The 27,724-nt window shown below is 38.6% G+C and overlaps 1 protein-coding gene across 5 annotated transcripts; it reads left to right on the plus strand.

Moving 5' to 3' along the window:
* LOC139972030 (glutathione hydrolase 1 proenzyme-like) lies at nt 1–27,023 on the plus strand. 5 transcript variants are annotated; one of them, XM_071978898.1, is made up of 12 exons: nt 32–158; nt 4,843–5,341; nt 11,388–11,564; nt 14,405–14,625; nt 18,653–18,845; nt 19,424–19,584; nt 20,309–20,455; nt 21,319–21,458; nt 22,408–22,595; nt 23,286–23,526; nt 24,480–24,593; nt 25,354–27,023. In XM_071978898.1, the coding sequence occupies exons 2-12, from the start codon at nt 5,211–5,213 to the stop codon at nt 25,501–25,503; spliced, it is 1,863 nt and encodes a 620-aa protein (XP_071834999.1). In that variant the 5' UTR covers nt 32–158; nt 4,843–5,210; the 3' UTR covers nt 25,504–27,023. The 5 variants fall into 5 exon arrangements, with proteins under 5 accessions (XP_071835000.1, XP_071834999.1, XP_071834997.1 ...); XM_071978896.1 differs by lacking the exon at nt 32–158 and adding an exon at nt 3,969–4,199; XM_071978899.1 differs by lacking the exon at nt 4,843–5,341 and having other exon boundaries at nt 1–158.
* Nucleotides 27,024–27,724: the final 701 nt, after the last annotated feature.

Consider the following 27,724-nt stretch of genomic DNA (forward strand, 5'->3'; position numbering starts at 1 on the left):
TTTATTTACGGTCTACTTAAAAGAGAATCAAACTGTTCGATCTGAGCATTTGTTGTGTGGAATTACGTGTAGTTGCCCATCACTCATTACATATAATAAACCCGTTTAATCATGGACTCATACGACATTGAACCCAAAAGTGAGAAGAGTAAGTCAGAGTAAGTAGCCATTTTTTAAATCTGTTAGCTTAGGTTCTACTAGTTGTAATTTATGCTACAGTTGAAGGAATTTTTATCAGATATTCAGATATCATGTTTTGATTCAAGCTGCACGTTTCGTTGGTTTCTAAGTTTGGCTCAGCCGCGTGTGTAATATTCACACAATACTGAACAAGGGTCGACTCGGACGAGACCGGTAATGGGGGGGGGGGGGGTAAGGAGGGCAAGAAGGGGCCACTGTAGCCACCTATCAAAATGAGGAAGGGCGGCGGAAGCACTTTTAATCTGGGGGGGGGGGGGCACCGACATCAAAGGGCACTTTGAAATTCGATTGGACTATGCAGCCTTGTATTTAGTACCATTTATAACTCTTATTGTATTATCTTATTTGCGTATAAACATCACTCCATTAAGCCCCCCCCCCCCCCCCTCAAGGAAAATATGCATACAGCACTGCAATATCCAATGAACAAATTGGGAAACAAGGAACAAGTTTTCTTTTGAGACAAAATGAGGTGAAATCATGCTAGTTGCTAATGTAGAGTTTATTTCTTGTTAATATATCTTAGCAAATTTTTTCCATTCGAAATAGCTTTGAGTTTGACCCACAGAAATTCATTAAAAGTCAGGGGCGTAGCCAGGATTTGCAAAGTTGTATGCACGACTATCTGAGCGGAGCGCCACCATCGGTTGGCGCGGAGCGTACAAGAAAATTTTTTGTTTTACAAACCCCTCAGATGGCCGGAAACGGCCCTTCCCGAGTGTTCATTCTGGTTCCCTGGCCTCTAATTGCTAACTTGAGACACCTCAATTTTTATGTAGAAAAAGGGCACATTTTTAACCTGAGGAAAAGTGGGGGGGGGGGGCACGTGACCCCTGTGCCCCCCGGTTCCGCCGCCCTTGTGTGTACGATTTTATATAAGAGAGTAAAATGTAAAGAGAAAACTTTCTACCAACATGCAAAGCACAAAATTGCTCAATTAAGTTTTAGTTATTTTTTTATTTACGTTCAAGCATGTACAATACTTTGTGACACCACTTTCAAAATCTATGTTATGAGGGCACTGGGGGGGGGGGATGTTTCGAGGTCTCCCTACTCTTCTTACTGCGTGGCTAAGTCGCTAGTGACGGGCGTAATGCCGGACCGTTTTGCCCCGACCGGGTTGAGACCACAATCAGCCTGCCAAGCTATGTCCCACAATGATACTAAAATGATCACGTTGTTGACAAAACGTGTTGATACTTGGAATTAGCGAGTTATATTTCATGCCTGAGCTGCAAGGGCGGCGGAACCGGGGGGCACAGGGTGCACGTGCCCCCCACTTTTCCTCAGGTTAAAAATGTGCCCTTTTTCTACATAAAAATTGAGGTGTCTCAAGTTAGCAAGAGGCCAGAGAACCAGAATGAACACTCGGGAAGGGCCGTTTCCGGCCATCTGAGGGCATTGTAAACCCAAAAAAGTTTCTTGTACGCTCCGCGCCAACCGATGGTGGCGCTCCGCTCAGATAGTCGTGCATACAACTTTGCAAATCCTGGTTGCGCCCCTGACTTTTAATGAATTTCTGTGGGTCAAACTCAAAGTTATTTCGAATGGGAAAAAATTGTTAAGATATTAACAAGAAATAAACTCTAATTCGGAAGTTCCTACATTAGCAACTAGCATGATTTCACCTCATTCTGTCTCAAAAGAAAACCTCTTCCTTGTTTCCCAATTTGCATATTGGATATTGCAGTGCTAGTATGCATATTTTCCTTGAGGGTGGGGGGGGGGGGCGTTGATGGAGTGATGTGTATACGCAAATAAGATAATACAAATAAGAGTTATAAAGGGTACTAAATATCAGGCTGCATCAGTCCAATCGAATTTCTGCAAAGTGCCCTTCGACGTCGGTGCCCCCCAGATTAAAAGTGCTTCTGCCGCCCTTGCTGAGATGTCAGTGCAGGCAAACCGAATTCCTGTGCAATTTTGCTGTATTAACAAATCACTGTTTTTGTTGTTGTTGTTGTTATAGCACCTTCTCTTTCATTATTTCATGAAAAAGAAAAGGGAGGAAAAAAGAAAACAAAAACAGTTGAAATCACTATACATTTCGTTGTTTAGTTTATCGTTGAAATGGATTTTCTTGTTACTGTGAACTTGTGAATGATCGCAGTGCAATGTGGAAAAAAAAGTATACCCGCAAGGCAAAGATAAGATCAGATTCTACTGGCAAAATCTGGACCTAAAATACTGAATAAAATAATAATAATAATAGACGGAAGAATACACATGCAAGTTGAATTGGTGACTTTCAACATTATAGTACCCCCACCCCTCTCCACCCCTCTCCATCCCATTTCCTTCTTCCTATGCAGTCCCGTTATTGCTTTGTATGTCTAAGGTGTGTTGTGGTGTGTTAGTCATTTCCAATTATATAGGCTATTATCTTTTATCAGTTCCATTGAATGTTTTTTCATTCTGAGATTCCACGCCCCTTTTCCCACTCACGATATAAGGAGACCTCAAATCTCTTCCATCATCTTTAATGGTTTCGGAGAATGGAACTGGTGTGAGATTCCTGGCTCAGTAAACTGTATATACATACAATTCTGACTGTCACGACCCCCCCCCCCCCCTGCACCTATGCGTGTGTGTGTATATGTGCTCAACACTCACCAATGCTAATCACTAGTATACGAATCCGCTACGATGACTTGAGTAATGAAATCATTATTTGCATATGGAGTTGAAAATTGCAAGATTTAAAAGTTTACACGTTTGTCATCCTTGAACATTTTTTTCTCAGTTAAGATCCTAGAAACTGTGGAAACTAATACTTTTGTGCGAATCTACAAAAACAATTTCCAGAATCATGATTGACAAGGGGCACTGAATATCGTTTCGATAATACTGCTCTGTATACAGGGCTAAGAAAGACTTCAGAAAAGTAAAGTTACTTCAACTTACTTGTGACCACATGCGACCATTTGATCTTTAATACGGCAGATCGCTGGCGAGAGGAGAGGAGAGGGAGGAGGGGTGGGGGTTCAGATACAAAGTAGTTGTTAATAAATGAGGCCCGCACGGCTCTGCTTTTGGATGAATTCTCTTAAAAGGTCAATTTCAAAGGTTTAGAAAATAATCAATTAATTCCTGCATTTATAAGAAACTGAACCGAGGTACATGTCTGCACATGTTTATCATAAGCCATGTTTATCCCTGATCGTGGAAATATGTGATATGTAATAGATTGTCTTTTCATTTTCTAAAGCCGAGAGCGAACAATATTTAACATACCCTGGTTAAGGAATGAATGGTAACAATAATTCAGCATTTCATAATAAATAATCTTCGAAGAAAATAAATAGGCTGGTTACAAGAACTTAAGAAACTATAGGCCCTACATATAAAGTCAAATAAAAAAACATTAAACAAATCTTGTTTCTGGTACTAGTGAAGTCACTTGTGAATTAAGATATGAGCGGCTGGAGTGGTTTAAGGGTAATCTTTGTACAGACGGAGAAATATACCCACCATGCATAAATTTATCAAAAGTATGTATATTGGTAAAAGTTATGGTAAAGTATACTCAATGGATGAAGTATAATGTGTAAATGAAAATCTGCCAACATTAGCATTCATGAGATTCGATCGATTTATCTTGAAATGTTGACAAATATTATCCCTTTTCTAGAGTTAGTTTAGCATTTCATGAAAGCTTAGTCAAAGAAGATGTACACAATCAAGGTCGTCTTCCTGAAGGACATAACTTCCCGCGACGGCAACGGTAACTTATTGCGACGGCAACATAAGTACGGTACAAACGGCGCGCCATACAGAAGTACAATTTACTGGATCTCAAGAATGAATCCGCTTTTACCACTCGAACTCGAAGAATAAAGTATCGTCAGTTCATACCCAGGGGTACGGACAGGGTAACGTCAATTATTGGGAACTGAACTACAGATATTGAAACAAATGCATTTCTGTGGAACGAACCGGATCAATTAAGTCATGTGCAAATTGTCAAAAAAAGGTCAACTAACCTAGCCTAATTCTAGGTACGTATAGGATGGTGTACGGTGACTATGCGATGCTAAATAGATAGATGTTCCTTTAGGTCAAAATAATAATAATCTTGGATTTGCTCTGTGGTTTGTTTATAGCCTATAGCGCAACTATGTGCGGGCCGCGTTCCCCTATGCTTTCATCACATTTTTCCAGAATGAGCTACAGTACATTTTCTTGAATAACAACAATGCAATAAACCTATAGGCTAGTAAGAGTTAGGACATGTAACCTACCTAGGCTATATAGTAGGCCTACAACAGTTGGCTTACACTGTAGACGTGTTGTGTGGGTGGTCACAATGGCATCCCCATCGGTAATAATAGCAATATGACATGTACAGAAACTTTACATAGTTGGCCACTTTGTCTTAGGAGTTGGGATGAATGAGAAAAACCAACAGCAAATAAGTTTTGGACTTTCACTACACATCCAAGTTAAAGTTGAGGCTCCTCTTGCATTTTAACTGCAGTAGCCTAGAATAACCAGTTTAAAGGCATTGAAGACTCGCCCCAAACGTGTGCCAGTACCCACTGAAAAAGTAAACTTTCCGTTGCTTGCAAGTGAAGTTTTTTTCTTGTCGCTACAAAATGCAGACAGTAATGAAATGTGATACCTTTGTTATCTTTTATCTAGACCTGAGATGACCATCGCTGCTATGTTCACTGTGTTGTGGGTATTGACCGTAGCTGCATGTTTTGACTGAACAGTATAGTGTCTTATAACCAACAGTGGCAAGCTGTATGTGTATTTTCTGGGATCGATGGTGGTGTCTTACACTTCTGTTACACCTCATTCGAAACTACTGTAGGTCAGATTATCGGCATCAGACGTTTCTTTGTGTGGGAGTCTTCACTCCCTTTAAACCCGAGGAAAAGAACAAACTCTCATCCAGTCTTGGTTTATTAATTTGTTTTTACTGGCAATTGGCATGTGTGACAGAACTTCCAAACATAACAGGTTCATGACCTGCAGGATCAGTCTGTGCACGGTACTGTTTTAAAATGGTGGATGCATCACAAGAAATCCTCTTGGAAAATGAAGAAGTATATAGCGACTATAGCAATGAATATGACAAAGAAATTGAACTTTCATTTATTTCAAATCAAAGAAGATCTCGATGTCAGTTCCTAAGGTAAGATTCTGTCACCTATACAGTAGTCTGTAGCTTTTCAAATCTCCTACATACCTGTGATCTCAGTTGTATCGCAGGTCAGCCGTCATGCGAGGATCCTGAAACCACTTTTGTCTAAATACTGCTTGTGAGATAAAACCTTACTAATAATATTAATCATAATAACAAAGGAGTTTAATCCCTGATTGGCCTTGTGAGAGGTCCTGCAAGTGATAATAGCTTTGTTAATTTTTTTGGGGGGGTTTTTGAGGATCAGTTGCCTAGGCTATATGTTGAACCAGGGAATGGCTGATTAGTGAAGTACAGTATTGCTACAATTGCATTGCATAGAAATCCACAAATGAATGAACCCGAAGTCAGGAACAAAGAGCCAGTGAGGGAGAGATTTCTAAGGAATGGGATTTAAGCTCTTACTGTAAGTACTAAGGAATAAGAAGACAAAATTGTTTCAATTATATGGGAAGTGTGTAGTTACGATTTGGTATTTCAGGAGGAGATCTTTAATTAATGGGTCATTCTCGAGGCTTATGAAATCTGATTCCTTTCTCTAAGATACCATGATGTGCTACTGTTTCAAGGATTTGGGGGGGGGGTGGGGGGCTGGGTTAGTCTGATGTCACTTGAACAAGAAAGAGGTGAAAGCTGCAGTCAATCTTCCAAACTTTATAGTTTATACAATAAGAATATGAATAGAATATAAATGAAATGAAATTTTCAAGCTTGTTGTGTAATCCTCTGTACATGCAGTACAAGTCAATGTCACATTTGTCTATCATGTACTGACATATTCCCATCTTAGTCTCTGTCAGACAGTTCGAGTTGCTTAAATACAGGTGCGTATCCAGGGGGGGGGCGTTGGGGGCGCGCGCCCCCCGGGTAAGAAAAAGAGGAGAGAAAAAAAAGAGAAGAAAAAAGGAAAAAAGAGGGGGGAAAAGAGGAGGAGGAAAGGAAGGAAGGGAAAAGAAAAGGAAGAAAGAGAGAAAAAGGAGAAAAGGAGGGAGTTAAAGTAAAACGCCAAGACACCGGGAAGAGAAAGAGGAACAGTGACATTATTACAGCGCTGATCCCTATTATATACACAGGGTAGCCAGTGACGAATCAAGGATTTCGGAAGAAGCGTGTGCCTCACCCTACCCCTTACACCGACAACTCAATTGTTGACGTTTCCATTTTTCTTCTCTGACTCATGATCTGTATATTCTATATATGGTCTATCATAACGCGTGTGTGTGTATATACGCCTTAATCAATTGTAGAACGGTGCTATGAAACCAACTGTGGCTGGTCTCGAACTCGACCGTGTCGTCGGGGAGCATGACAAATTTCGGGAAGGGGGCGACCGCCCCCCCCTTCAGCATATTTTTTTTATGATATCGCTAGTAATTTCAAAATAGAAAGTGCTTAGATGCAACTTACAAGGCCTGGAAAGTGTCATTTCCAGCGATCTGGGAGGCATTTTCGGCCAAAATTTGCTTGTACGCTTCGCGCCAACAAATGGTCCTGGGTAGTGCCATTTCCAGCGATCTGGGAGGCATTTTCGGCCAAAATTTTCGTATACGCTTCGCGCCAACTAATGGAGGAGCTACGCTTAGATAATTTGCCTACAGGCTTTGCCTTTTCCTTGGCAAATTCCTTGCTACGCGCCGGTTCGAATTTGTAAAGCAAACAGCAGATATCACATCATATCAGTGAGCATGAAAATGGCGTTCCAGGATGAACAGCCTCAAAATTGTCCGACTTGCCCGAAAAAAATAACCAAAAATTCCAACATGTTAATGTCAATATCATATAAACAAGCATCGGTTATTACATCAGATGCCATCGTGTACCTTACGGTTCGGAAAGTTGCTCAGTATACCGCGGGATGCGTATGTAAACAACGAAATGTCTTATGTAGATGGAGAAAATCATCGAGGTCCAATTATGTTAAAACTCTCTTTTACATTAGTAATGGCGAATTAGGGGCTGCAGCCCCCACCCCCCCCCCCCCCCCGCCTCCTACGCCTATGTGTGTATTGTTCGGTTTCGGAAATATCTGCGATATTTTCATTTCCTTCAACCAAGTTTTATAATAGCCGTTATAAGAGGTTTTAATATTTGTACACCAAGAAATTAACTGTGTCTGAATTTTTGAAAATTTCTGACCGACATTCTTCATCACACGTCCCTCTACTCGTGCAATATTGACCGGTCTGTTAGGGGTTCAAGGAGTTTTAAAGGGCGGCGGAACCGGGGGGCACAGGGGGCACGTGCCCCCCCTCACTTTTCCTCAGGTTAAAAATGTGCCCTTTTTCTACATAAAAATTTAGGTGTCTCAAGTTAGCAAGAGGCCAGGGAACCAGAATGAACAGTCGGGAAGGGCCGTTTCCGGCCATCTGAGGGGTTTGTAAAACCAAAAAAATTCTTGCATGCTCCGCGCCAACCGATGGTGGCGCTCCGCTCAGATAGTCGTGCATACAACTTTGCAAATCCTGGCTACGCCGCTGACTTTCTAATGAATTTCTGTGGGTCAAACTCAAAGCTATTTAGAATGGAAAAAATTGTTAAGATATTAACAAGGAATAAACTCTAATTCGGAAGATTCCTACATTAGCAACTAGCATGATTTCACCTCATTTTGTCTCAAAAGAAAACTTGTTCCATGTTTCCTAATTTGCACATTGGATATTGCAGTGCTAGTATGCATATTTTCCTTGAGGGGGGGGGGGGGAGCATTGATGGAGTGATGTGTATACGCAAATAAGATAAATACAATAAGAGTTATAAATGGTACTAAATATAAGGCTGCATCATTCCAATCGAATATCTGCAAAGTGCCCTTTGGTGTCGGTGCCCCCCCCCCCAGATTAAAAGTGCTTCTGCCGCCCTTGGGTTTTTCTATATTGGTTGTCCATAGATGAAATTTTGTGCAACATTATGGGTATGTTTTGAATTGAGTTTAATCACGAGAAACGTGAATTTTCAAATTCTGAACAAATAATGGGCTTAAAACCTTGAAAAGTGGGGCTGACGAATATTGTGGGCCGCGACGTAGAATCACCTACAAAAGCAATGATCCACAGGACATGCGATGAGGTTGAACATGATGTGTGACTGGTGACAAACTTCAAAAAGGTTATGGATGGAAAAAAAACTATTGGGAAAAACTTGGTTCTCAGGCAAAAAGTGTACATCTGGTTGGTCATTTTCAAGCCCGAGAAGTGCCATTTCCGGTGATCTGGGTGGTATGAAACCAGAAAATTTCTTGTACGCTGCACGCCAGCCGATGGTGGCGCTCCGCTTAGATAGTAATTCGCGCCCCCTGGGTTAGAAAATCCTGGATACGCGCCTGAAATAAGTGATAGCGTGAGGTTCGAACCTCTTTGCACACATACAGTAGTACTGCGTCACTTGCTGTATGGTTTGAGTGACTGATTTTTCCACAAAGCAGCTCTTTAAAGGTGTCCAATGATCTTCTGAAAAAATCTGGTTCTTCCTTATTAAGAACTACTGTAATCTTTCCCCTTCTGCGCTGCCACAACAGTTTTGTCACTTTTTCTCAAACAAACTTAGGCAATTGAGGGAGGAATTTGATTCTCGGCAGTGCGATCCACCATCATTTGCTGTTTAGGAGGGTCATGTTTTTGATCATTTCTCTTGAGTCTCTGAAATTGAAATATCTATTCTTATAAAAAAATTGCCTTCAAAATGTTGTATCCTGGACCGGCTTCCTACTCAGCTGGTGAAACACTGCATTGATGATCTGGTTCCTCTAATTACTCTGATTATTAATGAGTCCCTTTTGACAGGTATTGTTCCTGTTCAATTTAAACAGACTAAATTGTTGTCCCTATCCTGAAAACCATGGGCTTGACTGCAACACTCTTGGGAACTTTAGACCAATTTCTAACCTTCCCTTTGTTTCTGAAGTTCTGGAAAGGGTTGTTCTTGGTCAGTTAATAGACCATCTGTGTGAGAATAACCTGCTGGAAGAGAAGCAATCTGCGTACAGGGAGGGTCATAGCGTGGAGACTGCAGTGCTGAGTGTTCTGGATGGATTACTGACAAGAAATTAATTGCCGTTACCGCTCTCCTAGACCTCAGTGCTGCGTTAGACACGCTGGACCATTCCATTCTTCTTAAGGGAGTTGAGACAACATTTGGTGTAAGTGGAACCATTCGTCACTGGTTTTACCTCATATGTTTCTGAGCGGTTTCAATCTGTCACTACTAACGGCTCCGTCTCTGATCGCTGTCGCCTCCTGTACGGTGTAAACCAGGGCTCCGTGCTAGGGACAGTCTTGTTAACACTTTATGCTCAGCCTCTCTCTGATGCTATTAGTTAGCACAGTTATTGTTCTTTCCATAAGTACGCTGATGACACCGAATTGTCTCAATGTGGCTTGCCTAGGGACTTTGAGTGACATACTAAGTTGTCTATTCAAGAATGTATAGGTGATATTTTGTGTTGGATGAATAGTAATAAGCTCATGCTTAATGCTCTGATAAGACAGAGGTACAGTATTGACTGTTGGCACTGTCTCTCGCGTACAACAAGTGGACTGTGATACTATCAATATTCTGGATTCTAATATCTCCTTTTAGAAATCTGTTTTTTCTTGGTGTGAGAATCGATCAGACATTGTCTATGTCTGATCACATCAGTGATGTATGTCGCTCTTCCTTTTTATCTTTGAAGCGTGTATTGGCTCTATTCGCAATTACTTGTCTGAAAAAGCGACTGCTTGTCTGATAAATTCTGTCGTTATCTCGCGTCTTGATTTTTGCAACTCCTTCTTGACTGGTATCACTGCTGATCAATTGAGTCGTCTCACAAGGGTTCAAAATTGTGCTGCCCGTCTTTGAGCTTCACTGGCTGCTTATCGAATTCCGTATCCACTATAAACTGGCTGTTTTGGTTACCGTTATTTTGAGGGTACTCTTCCACCATATCTGTTGTCTGTTTTGTGAACTTATCAACCACCACGCATTCTTCGTTCCTCTTCCGAAAAACTGCTCAAAATTCACTGGGCTAACCTTACAGTAAGTCTGCCGGTGAACGTTCTTTTAAATTTGCTGCACTGGCTTTTTGGAATTCACTTCCCAATAACCTTTGTAACACTCCTACGTTTTCTCATTTTAAAAGCAATTTGAAGACACATCTCTTCCATCAAGCTTTTCCCGATACATAGATTTCTTTCGTGTGTGTCCTTTTGTCCTTCGGAAGATTTTGCGCCTTATTAGTACCATTTATCATTATTATCATTATTATTATTATTATTATTATTATTATTATATCCAGTGTCTTGGCTTGTATTTACCTATGGATATAGTAGCCAGAAGTCAGTTATGTTACGTTATACACTAAAACTGCTGAGTAATCTGAGTAAACATGACAGTTCTTTAGCAAGTCAGAAAGAATATCACTTAAATACTGTACTAAGCTAATCAGTTGAAATAAACAACAAATATTTACAAGATCCAATTGAGAGGGTACAATCAATTCATACAAATTGCAATACGAAAGTACATGATTACATTGAAAGGTGATGATAGCCAAAAACTAACTATAAGTTAATAACAGCGTAAACATCAGAACGTTCATCAACAAACTTCAGACTTCAGAGTGGCTGAACTTCCTAGCCACTCATGATATGTAGCTACTCAAATGCTGCACAGAGACTGCAAAATTGGAGATATATACGATTGAAAGTAGCTGGTCCACATAGGTTAATTAATTTGCAATGCTAGTTAATTTGCAATGCTAATTAGATAAAAAGAGAGCACAAAGGTATTCCAAACTTATTAAACAGTTTTGTATTTGAATAAATTATGAAAACTGAAAGAAGTAAATGAGATAATGCCAGTGTGCAAGTTTTTCCCCCTATTTCTACACACTTTACACACAACACACAACTCTACACACAACATTCTGCCGGCCAAAGTGATCCTGCAGTCTAAAACCTGTTAATAGTTTCCAGACAGAGTTTTAGAGTTTATGAGGTTATTTTTTTTTTCTTTTTGTTCAATAATGCCAAAATTCTCTCCTTTATTTGTCTCTTTTCAGAGGACTCAGTGCTAAGTACTATATTCTGATCGTTTGCACTGCCCTGGTGATCATTGGCTTAATCATCGGCCTTGGATTTTTAATATCAGACTTTGGAGAACCGGTACCTCGTTCTCAGAAGCATTTTGAAAATGCAGTGGTGGCAGCAGATTCGATTGAATGTTCAATTATCGGCAGGTTGGTTTTTAAAGTCATCTTTATAAGTGTACAGGGCTTCTCTAAGTTTTAAAGAGACAGAAATCTGACCATCTTTTTTACTTCAACCACATGGCAAATTCTGAAGGATTTGTTTTTCTGGTTGTCCCTGGGACAACTAGGTCTTAAGTCACTTTGGTTGTCTGAATGTCAGCAAATTTGTTTGTCTGAAAACATTAAAATAAATAACAACATAGAATGACTATTATGTATAGACAGTACTGTAGGACAGTTGTGAAGGTTTGGCAAATAGAAAGCTATAATAACTCAAAAACCAACCCAAAATACAGCTTAAACTTGGTAAAGATCTCATACAAATTCAATAAGTTACAGTACTTGCTAAATGATGTCTGTCACGTTTAAGTTGGTCCTGTGCTGTTTCAAGGATGAATCTTACTGTAGCATATCTAGTTGTGGTTACTATTGATTTCCTATTAAACAGGTATAAGGATGGATAAACTATCAAGGTAAAAATATTGCCAATTGTCTAATTATTCAAATTCAAAGTTGGAAAGACTGATGCATATCAAGGATTCCCACAGTAAGTTGTGCATGAACTGTTATCATAAGTTACTGTAAGTAATTTAAGTTGGCAATTCCATTGGGATGCCTGGTTTGCTAACTTGATCGACTGTAAAGTTGGCAAGTTATATGGGGGGGACTTAATATCTTGGCTATTGTTTTACCCATAATTAACAAGAAGTTCTACACGTAGATTACATAATATGCAAGCACCATACAACGGAGAGTGCAGAAGGGGAAGATGCCCCAGGCCACGGAGCTTTACGGGCATGTAGCTTTACAAGAAAATAAATAGTGCACACAGCACCCAGCATGCACAAGTCTCGGGCTGTATTGCTGTAATTATCAAGGTGAAGAAGTGGAATCTTATTCCACTAATCACTTCTCTTGTTTTGAGGGCTTCATCTGATCCTTGTCACACAGGTCCTTGCTTTAGGGGCTACATCTAATCCTTGGCACCCAGGTCCCTTGTTTTAGTAGCTACATCTAATCCTAAGCACCTAGGTCCCTTGCTGTAGGGGCTTCATCTAATCCTTGGCACCCAGGTCCCTTACTGTACATAGGGACTTCATCTAATCCTTGGCACCCAAGTCCTAAGTTAACTGCTACGTCGCTGTTGTATGCAGTTTCTATGTTAGGTATTATAGAATGTTAATTACATTTGGAATTGACCTGTTTGTAATCTTATCACATTATGCAAATATGATCATGTCAGTTCTGGACTTTTAATCACCCACTCTAAAGGCGTTGCTGCAGTTGTGCTACACACTTGAACTGAGCAGTAGCCATATCAGTATTGTCATCATCGTAAATATTTGCACAAGGTGGCTTTGCTAAGTTATAAACCCACTAACCCATTGATTAATTGTTAGTGACGTTTAATTTATTAGACTGGTACATTAGCCATTATAATATGAATCTGCACTTCGTAAAAGAAACAAAGTTATGTTTACTAATCCTTAATGTACCACAGGCAGGCAATGTACTCAACACAAGTGTGATATCCCTAGAGTACTGTATGTTCAAATGTCACTATGTTCCAACGTCTCTGTTCCGACAAAAAGAAAAAAATTCGGAGCAATTTTGTTTTAAATACATAAATATTTGTTTGTACCAAGAAAAGTAGTTTTGTGACCCCAATTATTTTTTTTGGGGGGGGGGGCTGTGGCCTGTGCAAATGGGGGCAATAGCCATGCCCCGCTCAACCTCGGGGTCAGTCAGGGGAATTGGGTACTTGGCCCCACCACCCATGAAACCGTGCAGACGCCACTGGGCGGACACCTGAAAATTGTTAGGGCCCTAACTTTTAGGGCTGTGTTTTTGATTGTCGATGTATGTACCTTTTTATTTTCCTTTATATACCTCCTTTAGTGCAACTTAATACTGAAACATTTTACTGGCTTTTTCTCTAACCATATATGTACCTTTTGATTTTCATGTTTATATCTTTTTCCTGCAAATATACAAACAAAAGCTGCGCAGCAGTATTCTTTTTTGGTCCCAAAGTTTGGTCCAAAGAAATAATGTTAGATTGCACCATGGTCCGTTTGCATTTCTCATTTTCATTTATTTAACAAAACCTTGTAAACTGAAATAGCAGAAATTGTGTGCATTATAATATATTCTACATACTGTATAGGCTAGGCACTACTATACATACTGTATAGTGCCTAGCCTAGCCTACTCTGCTAACAAAGAAATCAAAGCTGAATAAATCTATATGTAGCAGCGAGGCTAACGCTATAGTCTCATCCTAGTTGCCTCCTTTGGAATAAGAACCAAAACATAGAAGACTTCAATGGGAACATTGAGAAAGAATTTCTTTTAAGTGTGAAGGTAGAGTGTATGGTTTTGACTTGTTTGTGACTAAATGCAGGTACCATGCAGGTACAAAATGGTATCAGTTTCACATACTGTTCATACAGTTTTTCAGTATGATATAACCCCCCATCCCCCCCACCACCCCCAGAGCATACTGTAGATCGAAGATTTCAAGTGATATGTCCTACCCACCATATGATAGCTGATCGCTTGGGCTATCACAGCACATTCAACTTTTGCCACCATGATCATTTATATTTTGTGCTGGAAGAGTTCAAAGTTTAGCATAGTGCTCCCCAACCAATCTGCCAGCTCTCACTGCGGAATCTTCTTGTTTCATCTACAGGGTGCAAGAGTTGGTATAGAGTACATATCCATTAACCAAACCATCCCTTCCCAAATGGTGTCAAAGGTTAATGACAAAATAAAGCATTTTAAGGAATCACTCTTGCATGACTCTTTGTTCTTATGTTATTTAGAGATATGTTACGTCAAGGTGGATCTGCAGCTGATGCTACGGTGGCCTCCTTAATCTGCACCGGTCTGTTCAATGCTCAGAGCTCGGGTATTGGAGGTGGTGTGTTCATACTGTACTATGATCGTGAAACACAGAAAAAGGTTTTCTATAATGGCAGAGAGAGAGCACCCCTAGGGGCCACGGAAAACATGTATGAAGCCAACGCTACACTCTCTCAGAAAGGTAAATTAAGTTTGTATGATCGTCACATCTAGTCAGTTCATTCAAAGTATTTTTTAACCAAAATAAATGAAAGACTGTTTGTAAAACTGTGTGATTTAAATGTGCCAATCTCAGAAACTGAAGATAATAAGTATTTGCTTGATAAGGAAACCGAGAAGTCAATGCCAAATCTGCTTCCAGTTATGAAAACGGCCGCCTTTATTTGTGAAGCATTTACATCAGGCATTGCTCTCAGAAGAGATTTTAAAATGACATAGACCAGACAAGACTTGGCTCTCCTCTCTGTGTCCTCTGCATAGAAAGAATTTTGTTTAACAAACACACCTCCAACATCACGTAAATCCAGACTTTCGTGTGTTGTTTGCTTTCCTAAGAACCCACTTCTGTCTTCTTACTCCTTATGCAATCCTTTTAATACCTCAATTTGCTGAGTTTTTGCTATCTCTGTTACACTCCCCTTTGCAAAATTTATCTCAGGACTGTTTAGTTCTATTATCTAGAACTCTCCTTTATCTGGTTTAACTTTTTTGTACTCATTGTTCACTGTTCCAATTAAGTTGTCTGTAACTTCGTCTGTCCTGATCTGTACTCATTGACATCCATCTTTCAACGAGTCAGTCCCATCTAATTCTTACGTTACTGTTAGATATTTTACCTTACACTTCAGCGCATGTGAAAATTGGCAAGTAAGTTGGATCTTTGTACTTTGTCAGTGGTAAATGTTATTGTTGTTGTCAACAATGTTGCTTTATTGTAATTTTCTGCAATCAAAAGATTCTGTTCAAACTCATTCTGTAAAAGAATGTTGACTTTTTGCAATCAACTTGTTTTGCTTCGTTGTAATTTTCTGCAATCAAAAGATTCTGTTCAAACTCATTCTGTCAAAGAATGCTGAATTTTTGCAATCAACTTGTTTATGGATTTCATATCATGGCTACTGAAATGATGTTGGGACTTTGCCAAATTTGATTGTTTTGGAAAAGAGGTTTGTCAGGTACGACGAGGGCGCAGTGACAAAACATTCAAGACATTCAGTGTAGATACGTCACTCGTGAATCCCAAACCAGTCAGTTTTGGGGAGTTTAAGGCAAGTCATCTACTGCAGTGTTTTGAAGCTGCCAATAGCTGAGTCGATCATGTTGAGTTTAAGCTTGCATTTAGCTGAGTCATGTTGAGTTTAAGCTTGCATTTAGCTGAGTCATGTTGAGTTTAAGCTCGCATTTAGCTGAGTCATGTTGAGTTCATGCTTGCATTTAGCTCTCCTCTCCTCTAGAGGTATTGTATGTTTCACCCAGATAAAAAAAACAAAATATATCTATAATGGTCACCTTTGGGTCAAAGTTTCATCTTTTGTTGAGACCCCAGGCATATTTTCATTCACGTTCTGTACATGTTATTGTGTATTAAAAGTGACATTTGAGAAAGACAAAACTTACTATTAAATGGATGGAACTTTCTGAGTAAGTAAGTATTTTGGAAACTTGGCAAATGCCATATGTGCTCAAAGTGGGTCACAATTCTTATCATCTATAAACTTATCATCTGGCAAACCAAATTGATTTGATCTTTTAATAGAAAATCAAGATTCTTGGGCAAAAAACAGGATGGTAACATTTCTTTTATCCGCCAACCGTCAATAAGTTGCACTTCCTGTAGGAAATGCCACAGGTGCTCAACATTGGTTCACAATTCCGATCGTATATGAACCGCTTTTAGTCTGTTTTATCCAAAATCAAGATTGATATGCTATGAACAGGATGGAGACATTGTATCGACCAACCATAAATAATTTTCTTCAGCAACCGAATCATTACACCCGAACGATAACTTGAATGCCACTTCTCTTTCTATTTGAGCTAAATTTAGCTTTGATCATTTCTCATTTCTTCAAATTTGACTAGCACGTACATACAGTAGCACTCCTCATGAGTGTCACAGTGGAGTATGTTAACGTTATGTGCCCTCACCTGCTTGTTAAGGGCATACACGCAGGTCTACTTGCCATGTGAGGTCATACTGTACAGTAGATGCATGTATCATGTTGGCTCCAAAATATGCTACAAAATAGAAGAAATAGTCACCATTGGTACAACTGTTATTATGTCCTTTCCACTGCCGTTCAAGGCTACCTTCCAGGCTCTTTGAAACATTGAAGTATGTAGGTTGTATCATATCCCTGTCCTAGCTGCTGCCTCTGTCCTGGTTTAAATCCCTTCCATCTCTTTTACCCCTTCCCTTTCCTTCATCTCCCCCTCAAATGTCTTGGTATAATGTTTGCAGTTACAACCCCACAGCATATTACCAATGTCGGAAGTTCATTTCAGTGGCAGCATGTCTACATGTGTGCAACCTATAGCAATGGCCTTTCAGTGCACTTCCGGCTACTGTGAGAGATCTGCCAACGTCAATCTCGGGCAAATAGTTTAGATCTTGTGCCGAAATGTCCAGTAAAATAGATCATTGGCTATCTTATGCACATTGATGTTGAACAGTATTATCGAGTAACATTGAGATGTACCTCATATGCTTTCAGGTAATTCTGATCAAATTTTGCATGAAAGAAGAAAGGCCAACATATCTTGGTTCAAAAGTGGAAGACATAATATACGAGAGATCTTCAAGAGTTTATTAAGACAATAAATTAGCTCTTAACTGCCCCTGCATCCCTGATAAAAGTACCTTTGAAGTAGTGTAGGAGCATAGTGTTAAGGCGAAAATGTACAGCCAAAAATTCATATGTTGCCAGGCTATGACATAAATATCTTGAGAAACTTTCTACCTGAAAGTGGTTCAATAAACTTTTGCTTTTAAGGTGTCCTAGCAACCAACTGGATAATTAATCAAGTTACGCAAACTTCCTAAAGAGTTCTAGTGAGATTTTCTCCATTCACCTTTGTGCCAGTGGTCTCTTCTATCTGTATGCAATGAGTGAATGATTGGCATATATATCTGATATTATCCTGAACTTGCAAGGGTATACCCTAAACATAAACAAACTTGGAAGCAGAGAATATGGAATAGGTAAATTATTACTCAGAAGTAGAACTATCTTTGTTATCTAAGTTGTCATATGACTGATGTTTCATGTTGCATGGGTATACCCTAAATTAAACAACCTTGGAAAGCAGAGAATAGGTAAATTATTACTCAAAGGAGTACTATAGATCTCTGTTATGTGTCTGATGCAACTCGCAAAAAAAAGATGTTTTTGTGTTGAATCATTATTTGTTAACTTTCGTGTATTAATATCTTGGTGGTGATATTTCTTTTACAGAAGTATCCAATAAATTTTGCCATGTAAGACTATTTTGTAACTGTTTTATATTAACAGAAGCCATTTAGTAGATCGGAGAAGTGAAAAATGTGGTTCTAAGGGGGATGTTACCTGGCATTTCTATCCAACATCTCAACGGGGCCGGCCGGAAACCACTGTTGGCTATATGCCATGCATTGAAGTAGATACACAGTATTTGTTTCAGCTGTTTATAATGGCGATGGCAATTAAACAGCTGATTCAGTAATAAAGGGGGTTATAATGATAAGTAATCTATTTGCAAATATATGCATAAGATACCAGTTTGGTCGTGTTGTTTGGATACACCGAGTGACTATAATAAATTAAGTGTCATTTAGCATTGAATAATCTTAGCCTGGTTGTTTAGAGTTGCCTAGAGGTGTGTGTATTCCAATGACACATACTCCACCCATATATAGTTAAGGTTTAATGGTCTGTTTATAAACCTTTATGGAACCAGTTTGCCGGTTGTATAGGGGGGCATCTTGCTTATTACAGTGAGCCATTTGTGTTAGTACAACTCTTACTGCACACATGCTCAAATATATAATTTCAGTGTGTTGACCAAAATCACTTGAAAGTCAATTTATACATCCTTGAAGATATATTTGAACAATGAAAACAAGTGAAATAAGTCTGCACTACTCAGATATCAAATAGCAAGCCCTCTTTGCTCTCTTATTATTCAACTATTACTGTGCACTTTTAACATTTTTTTTATTCAATCTTCAGGAGGCTTGGCCATTGGTGTTCCAGGTGAAGTCAAAGCTTTTTGGGAGCTCCACAAAGAATATGGTAAACTTGCTTGGAAAGATCTCTTTGCTCCAAGCATCAAGTTCGCAAGAGAAGGATTTGTGGTTCCTGTGTCTCTTTCAAAAGCCATTGCCGCCCGGGAAGATGACATTAAAGCGGATCCCAACATGAGGTAGAGTAGAACTGTATGTCAACTTGCAAGAAACTGCTTTGTCATGATGATCAGTGTTGGGGGTCAAGGTTCAACCTTTGTATTTGCCAATAGACAATTTAGTAGCATAGTCAAACTCATCCATAATATCATACAAACAGCTTACATTTAATGTGAGCATAAGGAGCAGGAAGTGGGGGAGGGGGTGTGAGGCCAAGGTGGGTGGGGGGGGGTAGTCAGGCAGAGAGGCTGGAGTGAGAAAAAAATGTCTGTTAAATTGTTCATAACTCAAAGGAATAGAATGGTACCCCACAAGCTGTTTGTAAAAGACTTGCAATAAATCATACTGTCTGCCTTTTTCTTCAAATCATGCCAGAATATCAGTGACATAGATAATTGGTTACTTCAGTAGACAATTTTATTATCCTTTATTACATCTTTACAAGCTTCCTGTGGTGAACTATATACACTAGTTAAGTTTGTATTGTCAGCCTCAATAAAGAAAGCTAAACAGGACAGTAAAGGACAACTGTTTATCATTGACAGAAATCTATTTTTTCATGATGTTCCCTTTTTGTTTTTTACATTGTAATTTGTAGTGAGGTGTTTCTAAAGGAGGATGGAGAGCTCTATGAGGATGGCGATTTGATGACGAGACCCAAACTTGCTGATACTCTCCAGACCATCGCAGATGAAGGCGTAGAAGCTTTTTACTCTGGATCATTGGCTGATAATATCATTGCAGATATAAAGGACTATGGTAAAAGTGCAATCATCATGGTAACCTCAGATACTACAATCTGTAGGCCAAACCAAGCTGGGTCATTTTCTTTGCTGCCAATAAGCAATTGTTTCTAACTTTCTTAAGTGAAGATCAGTTTAAATATTGTTGGCAATCACCACCCAAGTTGATTTTTTGCTAGACTAAACTGAATCTTAAAACATGATGTCATATGAATAACTATTGGAGGTTGTCATTTCTGGCACAGGGAAAGATTCCAGCATTGTACAACGTCCAGCAAAACATTCCTGTCCAGTAGAAAATACAGTTAGCTTTCACATATTTTTAGAAGATAACAAGCATTAGCGTATCCTACCATGAACTTGTTACTTTAAATTTGTTAATTTTATGCTTAACAGTTTGAAGATAATAACATATTTCTTTATGCTTAGGCTTGAATTGGCTAGTGGTTCAACTAACTGGCCTTATATTAACAATATGAAACAATAATTATAATTTTGAAGGTTTTAAAGGCTGAACTAATGTTGGCAGTAAGCTGATAAAACATATATCAGCACCCGTGGACTAGGCCCCTCTGCAACTCTTGAAAAGGCGACGGCGTAATAAATTGGACTGTGTTAGATATTCAGACTGCAATGCAAGCACTTGTTATCAGTGTAGCTCAATGTGGCATCTAAATGTGTTAAGCTTACATAATACAAGTTTGTTTACTCTGATTTTTTAACATTTTCCTCTTCGCTAGACGGTATCGTAAACCGCACCGACTTAGAAACGTACACACTGGCCATCAAGGATGCGTTACATATTTATCTGGATAGCTGGGATGTCTACTCCGTCAGTCCTCCCGGTAGTGGTGCTGTCCTGGCGCTGATACTGAACATCCTCGAAGGTACGTATTACCCTACGGGAGAATTGTGTTCGCAACCCTTGAAGTATAGGCTCTTGTCTTGCTGATACCTTCATTTAGACACATTGCTATAAGATATGGACTTCAATATCCTCAGAAATGCCGTAACTATTGAATAAATAATATATTGAAAATGCAGTATGTTCAATTATCATATGATTAATGCTGTTTTTTATTTAAAATGATCGTTTTTTATGATCACAGCCTTGGTTCGACTTTACTCTCATCGCAGCCGTAGAGCAACAGTAGAATGTCACTGGGTGTGTTTGTCTGGCTGGTGAAACAACAGATCAAAGCAAACATGAATTATATTGGCATGTGCAATGTGGTATACCCATGACTGAATTACCAAATTATTCAACACTGCAATATGTCTGCAGTATTGGGTGTACATGGTAATAACTTAAATTTGTATAATTTGTAGATTTAATGTCTGCTGCAGACAATTTTTAGATGTGAGATTACAAAGTTGTGTATAAACCAAAACATGTTACGAACAAAGAGACGTAGTAACTGTTAATCGGCAACTACCCAGTGTATTGGCTAGTATAACGATAATTTTGCACCAACGTTTGGCCAACTAGATTATTAAACTAAATAAACTGGTTCGTTACTTAAGTCCAGCCCCAGTGAAATATCACACGACCAGAGTTGTCCTTCAGCTTTGGTTCAAACTTTAATAATTGACTGTGCTATAAATACATACATGGTGAAATCAAAAATGGAATATTTTGTATTATCTGTGGGAAGGAGTGGATGCCAACAATCCACAGCAATCTATCAGGGATCCATATAAGTACATGCTCCCTCAACAATAGTCGTTGCCATGTCATTATTCCATTTAGGTTATGATTTGACCCCGGAGAGTATCTCAAACAACGATAGATCAGTGCTCACCTACCACCGAATGATCGAGGCTTTCAAGTTTGCATATGCTAAGAGGTCAGCACTCGGCGATGAGGACTACGTTGAAGGTCTCCAGGATGTAAGTTGGACGAGATTATGCATTTAAACGAATACTCACTCTCGAGTACTTTCTTCGTGAATACCTGCCAACCCCCCTCCCCCTCAAGCTGTATACTTCACTTCTACTTTCTCAACCAAGGTAGCTTTTACTCTAAGCTAGCGTTAGCAAGGAGAAATCTCATTGCTCTTGAGCTAACAACATTTACAAGCAAGAATGTTGCCTAAACTCTTCAAATACAAGTGCAGCTAGCTAACAGCTTCGTCACAACAGTATGGCAGCTTCCGTTGTCTAGTCGACTCACGCTAAGATAAAACTGTGCAGCATACTTACGACAGTAACAACCAAATCATAGACAGAAGATCTATACTGTTTAGCCAGAAATGCTCAGTCACTCTAATAAAACAATAGAGGAAGCAGAACTGTAAGAATAAACCGACTGCTTCACAGATGAATGTCGTACAAAGTCTTCTTGTAGCCATGATTTTTTTCCCTTGTTGCTCATAAATACTACAGTCGAAAGGGTTATAATATTTCCTTTGTATCTTTCGTACCAAAATGGTTTATGAAGCCCGACAAAGTTGTAAAACTCAAGCATTGCAGTCCCAAAAACCCACTTCCAAAACACTTCTGTCTACCTGTCTACCGTGTGTTCACAGCTGTCGAACCAACATAATGTCACAGATAAAGCACATTTGTTTAAAAAAAAAAAAATTTAAATTCCTGTGTCAAAATTTAAAAAAAAAAAAAAAACGTTTATTTTTTAACCATATGTCAAGTAATTAAGATGGCGATCTGACCGACAAGTTTTATTTTACTGCTAAACTATACTTTTAGACCATGAGAAAGTCAACATTTTTGGCATCGAAATTGTGTAAATATAACATTGTACGTTGTTCACGTCGTCAGTCTGCGTTGAAAATTTGATTTTAATTGATGTAAGTTGTGTCTTCCCCTCTCTGGTTCGTAGTTCGTTGCAGAGATGATCAGTCAGGAGTACGCTGACGAGATGCGGGACAAGATCACCGACGACAAAACTCACACGTACGAATATTACGAACCGGCTTTCCTGAACGACGAAGACTCCGGTACCAGTCATGTGTCAGTCGTAGATGCAGATGGAAGTGCGTGTTCTGCGACTAGCACAATTAATCTATAGTAAGCTTCTAGTGCACTCTGTGTTAGAGTGTCGTTTCTTCAGTACCACAGCAATGGCAATTTATAGACTCGACATCTCTAAAATGAAGCAGGGCATGGGTAAATGGTAAATTCTACAGGGTACTTGAATCCAAGACAGTGCAGTTCAATATTAAGGCGATTACTAACGCTGCTACGGAGAAGCGTCTGGACTTGCGGCTAATTAATTAATTCATGCAGTGAGAAAAAATCTAGCTGTTCGTCTTATGTAGATATGTTGTAATACTAACTTTAGGCAGAGAGATTGCAAAAATTTGCCAGAAACTGGAACCAACTATGAAACCCTGCTTTTTAATATGGGCTCTTTTGCTTTAAGTCCTTTAGTACACAAAAGTGATATATTCAGCAATCTTTCATACTTAGTCGCTTATGTTAATTCTTTCCCAACTAGGACCTCTCTTTTATATTGTCACATACCATGTTTGTTTCCAATTGCTTAATTTATGATATTTTCCATCAAAATCTTGCATATTTTCCATCAAAATACTTGCACCAGCTGCAAAATACTTGCACTTACGCCAATTTCTCGCTCTTGCCTTTTTTTGTGTTGTTTTTGTTTTTTGTAGTCAACACAGTTCCCTATGATTTTTACCCTCTACTTAGAATTAGGAGTAAATGAGAGTAATGAAAAACTGCATTTTTAATTTTCAGTTTTGGATCAAAAGTTGTGGGAAGCCGAACAGGTATCATCTTTAACGATGAAATGGACGACTTTTCACAGCCTGGGGCTGAGAATTATTTTGGAGTACCCCCCTCACCGTCAAACTTCATTGTCCCTGGGAAACGCCCCATGTCATCAATGACCCCGACTATAATCATAGACGGATTGGGTGATGTTATGCAAGTACAGGGGGCGTCTGGAGGCACCAGGATTACCACTGCCGTGGCAACGGTGAGTGAGTGTGTCATGAGTGAGTCACGAGTGAGTGAGTGAATCAAACATGAGTTGCTTTGATCAATGTTCCCCAGCAGCGGCTGGGTTTCATTTCTCCTGCCTTCAGTATACGTCTCTCGGTATCAGAAAGAAAAAAAGGAAAAGATGGGAAGTATCTGCTGCTGTTGCTCTGCTTTTGAATTGTAGAATTTCTATCATCCATTTCTTGGTCTAAAAGAGATGCAAAAGTAACTTACAGCCAGTTTGGAATTTTTTTTCCAGTGCTAATATCACTGATGTACCCTTCCCCGTATCATGTTTCAAAGCATTCATACTAACATTATGAACAGTTCCTAACCTTTCATGAGTGTCATGAAAGTATCAAATAGAATAACATTGTCCCAACTGGGTGGATATTAGGCTCATCTACTTTGCATAAAATAATTGGACTAAAGCCATTTAACTTGTGATTAACTCCTAGGGGTAACTTCTCTGTCAATTGCACCTTTTTGGTGCAAAATTGAATTTTCTGGTTTCACAAACTACTCTATAGCAAAAGTTTACATGTGGTGAAATGGAATACAGGTATTTACCTATAGAGATATAAGCGGAGCCGGTTGCTGTTTTAACTTGTACACCTCACCGTAAAATCAAAGGATAGTAACAAGTCCTAATTTAATCAGTGAACTTGTCAATCAATGATTCGTCTCTGACGACCAATGCTCCATATATTTTTTAAGTGAAGTGGTTACTATTATCCAAAGGGAACACATCATCAGTGAGAAAAAAATTAGAAAACTTATGAGCAATCTTCTGTTGACTTTTCTAAAACCAGAAAGAAAGATGGAAAACAAATGTGAAACTATTTGAGAGTCAGAGTTAATGTGTTCTTCTTCCTTTTCTTTGTCTCTACTGATTTTAAACTTCTACCTCTGTTTATTAAGTCTGTGATGTTCCTTGTATTGATACAGGCTATCATGTACACCAAGTGGTTGGGAGTCGACCTCGAGTCTGCGATAGAAAGACCACGTATTCACGACCAACTAGTGCCGACTGAGGCTAAATATGAAGCAGGCTTTAACTCTGTGAGTATAAAAGCACCTTTGACTTAGCCCTTCCTCCTCCTTAATCTTGCGAATTAACACCGTCTGAAAACATATCCAGTGATACACGGTTTGGGGGATTGCAGTACATTGATCCAACCCCTCAGCTTTGTAGTAGCAAGCACAAGTTTTTTATGATGGAGGTATAAAATAATGCAGTTTGTTCATTTCTATTTGGATGCTTGCAGAGTTGGTTCAGTTATCTTTGATGTGATACTTGGGCAACCCTAAAAACTGCTCTCGCCTTTTGCTAAAATTGAAATGATCGCATCACCTTTGAGACTAATAATATGACTGTGACAACAGTATTGTATGTTTAATATGATGGTTGGGTAAAGTCAGTGGGTTTGTTCATAATGAAATAATTATTTCAATTCAGAACAGGTACTGAAACCAACGACTACAATGACAGTTTGATGTGTGTGGTACGTGTATGACAACGCAAACATATTGCATGGTGTACTAAAATCAAATAACTACATTTTAGAAACATATTTCTGCAATGAAACAAAATGTGAGTTAGCCTATTCATGTTACTAAGCAACAATTTAAAAAAAAACGATTAATTTTAGGTAGTGTGCCCACTTCACATAGGCAACTTTTTTCCAGAATGATTTTTGATTTGATGAAGTTTAATATTTGGTCCTAACTTTATGGTTGTTTAAAACTTTTATAAACATTGAATGACTCCTTTCAAGTTCTGTTTTTCATCTGTGTGCTCACTTGATATCTTATTTCGTAGAACATCGTTGAGCGATTACGTGATGAAAAAGGACACAACATGACCGTGAGCACCAGTATCGCCGTCGTCCAGGGAATAATGCGACTGGAGGATGATTGGTACGATGCCCACAGCGACACACGCAAAGGAGGTTGGCCAGCAGGGTACTGAAACTACCATCTAGGGCTCCATCCTAACAGACTGTCTAGGGTTCCAACCTTACACTGGAAATAAATCAAGTTTATTTTTAAAGCAGATTTTTTTGGTGTTGATATAATTTTTTTTTTTTTTTTTTCAAATTTCAATACTATGTTCTCAAAATAATACAACAGATAGACTGGCTGGACAAGATCTTCTTCAGTGAATGAAATGATTGTCTGTTGTTAACTTAAGTTTGAATAAAATATCTGGGTGTTAGCTGTTATTACAAGCAGATGGTTTCATGAGTAAGTGGCAAATTTAATGTTCATCAGGGGATATATTTAAGCAGGGGTCCCACTTTCAAAAATTCCGGCTTACTTTTTTTCGTAATACTTGGTAGGTTTGTTTGAAATGGTTACATGGCAGACAACTAGCTGCTTTAAATTTTATTACTGTATTATACTTTTGTGTAAATTAAAGTGCACATTTTACCAAAGATTTGGACATGAAGTTTTAAAGGCATGAATATGTATAAATGATCTGTTGTGAATTGTTTTCACTGATTGGCGATTGGTCATATCGTTTTCCAAACTAACCAACGAAACCACTCATTGGCAGTTAGATATACAAAGCTGTCTTGCAAGGAATTCCTAAAAAGAAGTGCCAATGGTTTGTATTATATATAAGAATAACAAACACTATGATACATTTCAAGTTTCTTATAGTCTAACAAATCGATTGGAATTATTTTAGTAGAGTTCAATTTGACTTCAATGCAATTCATCTTAATACTTAAAATGTCTGTCGTCCAAGCCTGAAATATGTTTATCGCGTTAATGTCATTCCCTCATCAATAAGATAATGTGAAATTAACTAATGTAAAACATTGTAGCTGCTATAAGCCTATAACTAGAATTAGCATCTTCAGCAGATATTGTCTCATTTTGTGCCTTTGGTAAAGCTGCCGTAACATTATGCCGTTCCTACTTCAAGTGAACTTGCCTTCGTCTGGCAATTGGTTCACGTTGCACGCAATTGCCTACATTTAGTTGCAAGGCAGGGCTTCCAGGTTACATATACACCATTCTATTAACTCTGTCACAAAAGTGGACATGGAGTTTTCCTACATTATCCATTCACAAATTGGACACAATTAACATTTTGCAATATAAGTATGGTGCGTATAGAAATACAATGATGACAATCATTGACTGTTTACTTAAAAGTATTTTATTTCAATGCCATTTTCTTTTTACACATTTCTATTTTCAAAAGGGGGCAAACTGATGGCTTGTGGATATTTAGTATATATATATATATTGTATTCAACACAAGGACCAAGATTGTTTTGAATGGTTAATGAACTTGGATCATTTTTCAGTAATTATTTAGAGATCCTTTCTGAGGCTCACACAAAGATTAAGTTCATATAAGTTTTGTGTCAACCCTAACTTATAAATTCTTTGCCATAGAATGCTCTTGAAGGGTCAATCGTCTTTAAAGATGCTTTCCATCTAAAGATTTGATGAGATTCGGTCATTCTATATTAATTAATTATTTTGGAACCTTTTCTGTAAGAACCTGTTACAAAGAGACCAACTAATTTTGACCAATGTGTTTGTTTTTATAATTAGTAAATTTATGATGGTGTAATATTAAATCCTGTAAGTCCAGTATCAGGTCTGCTCCAACACATTGCTAGTAACTTTTGATAAAATATTTTCAATGGTTACAGAAATTGAACTAACCAAAATCTATCACAAGTTGGAAAATTAATTTAGGTTCTGACTGATAAAAAATTTAAGCATGTCTCCTTAATCTTTTCATCACTGAAGAAAGATAACCGAGGGTGACATGGTACCAACCAAACAGTGTGTGCCAACAGTTAGTGATGGCATTATATTATTGCAAGGATCTGTCTCCCCCAATTCCACCCCACCCCCCTCTCAGCCCTCTCCATGGGTTAAATTGCACTTACAAATACAAGTATGTTTGTCGTATTCTTACTTCATGTTCTGACATTCCTTAATGTTTCTGCCTTACAGTATAACACAAAAAGTCTTTCACAGAAATGATTTTGAAATTTGAATGGTGGCAATCTGAATACAGCTATTTTTATAATAGAAATCTTTAAATGTTTATGGTATCTTAATACTGCAATGACTGAACTGTATTTCATCCAGTTTAAGTAATTATTGTTTTTTGCATTTTAAAGCTTCATTTCATTAGATGTAAAACCTGTAAATGTAAT

Source organism: Apostichopus japonicus, chromosome 8, assembly GCF_037975245.1.
Source record: "Apostichopus japonicus isolate 1M-3 chromosome 8, ASM3797524v1, whole genome shotgun sequence".
In the NCBI taxonomy this organism is placed as follows: Eukaryota; Metazoa; Echinodermata; class Holothuroidea; order Aspidochirotida; family Stichopodidae; genus Apostichopus; species Apostichopus japonicus.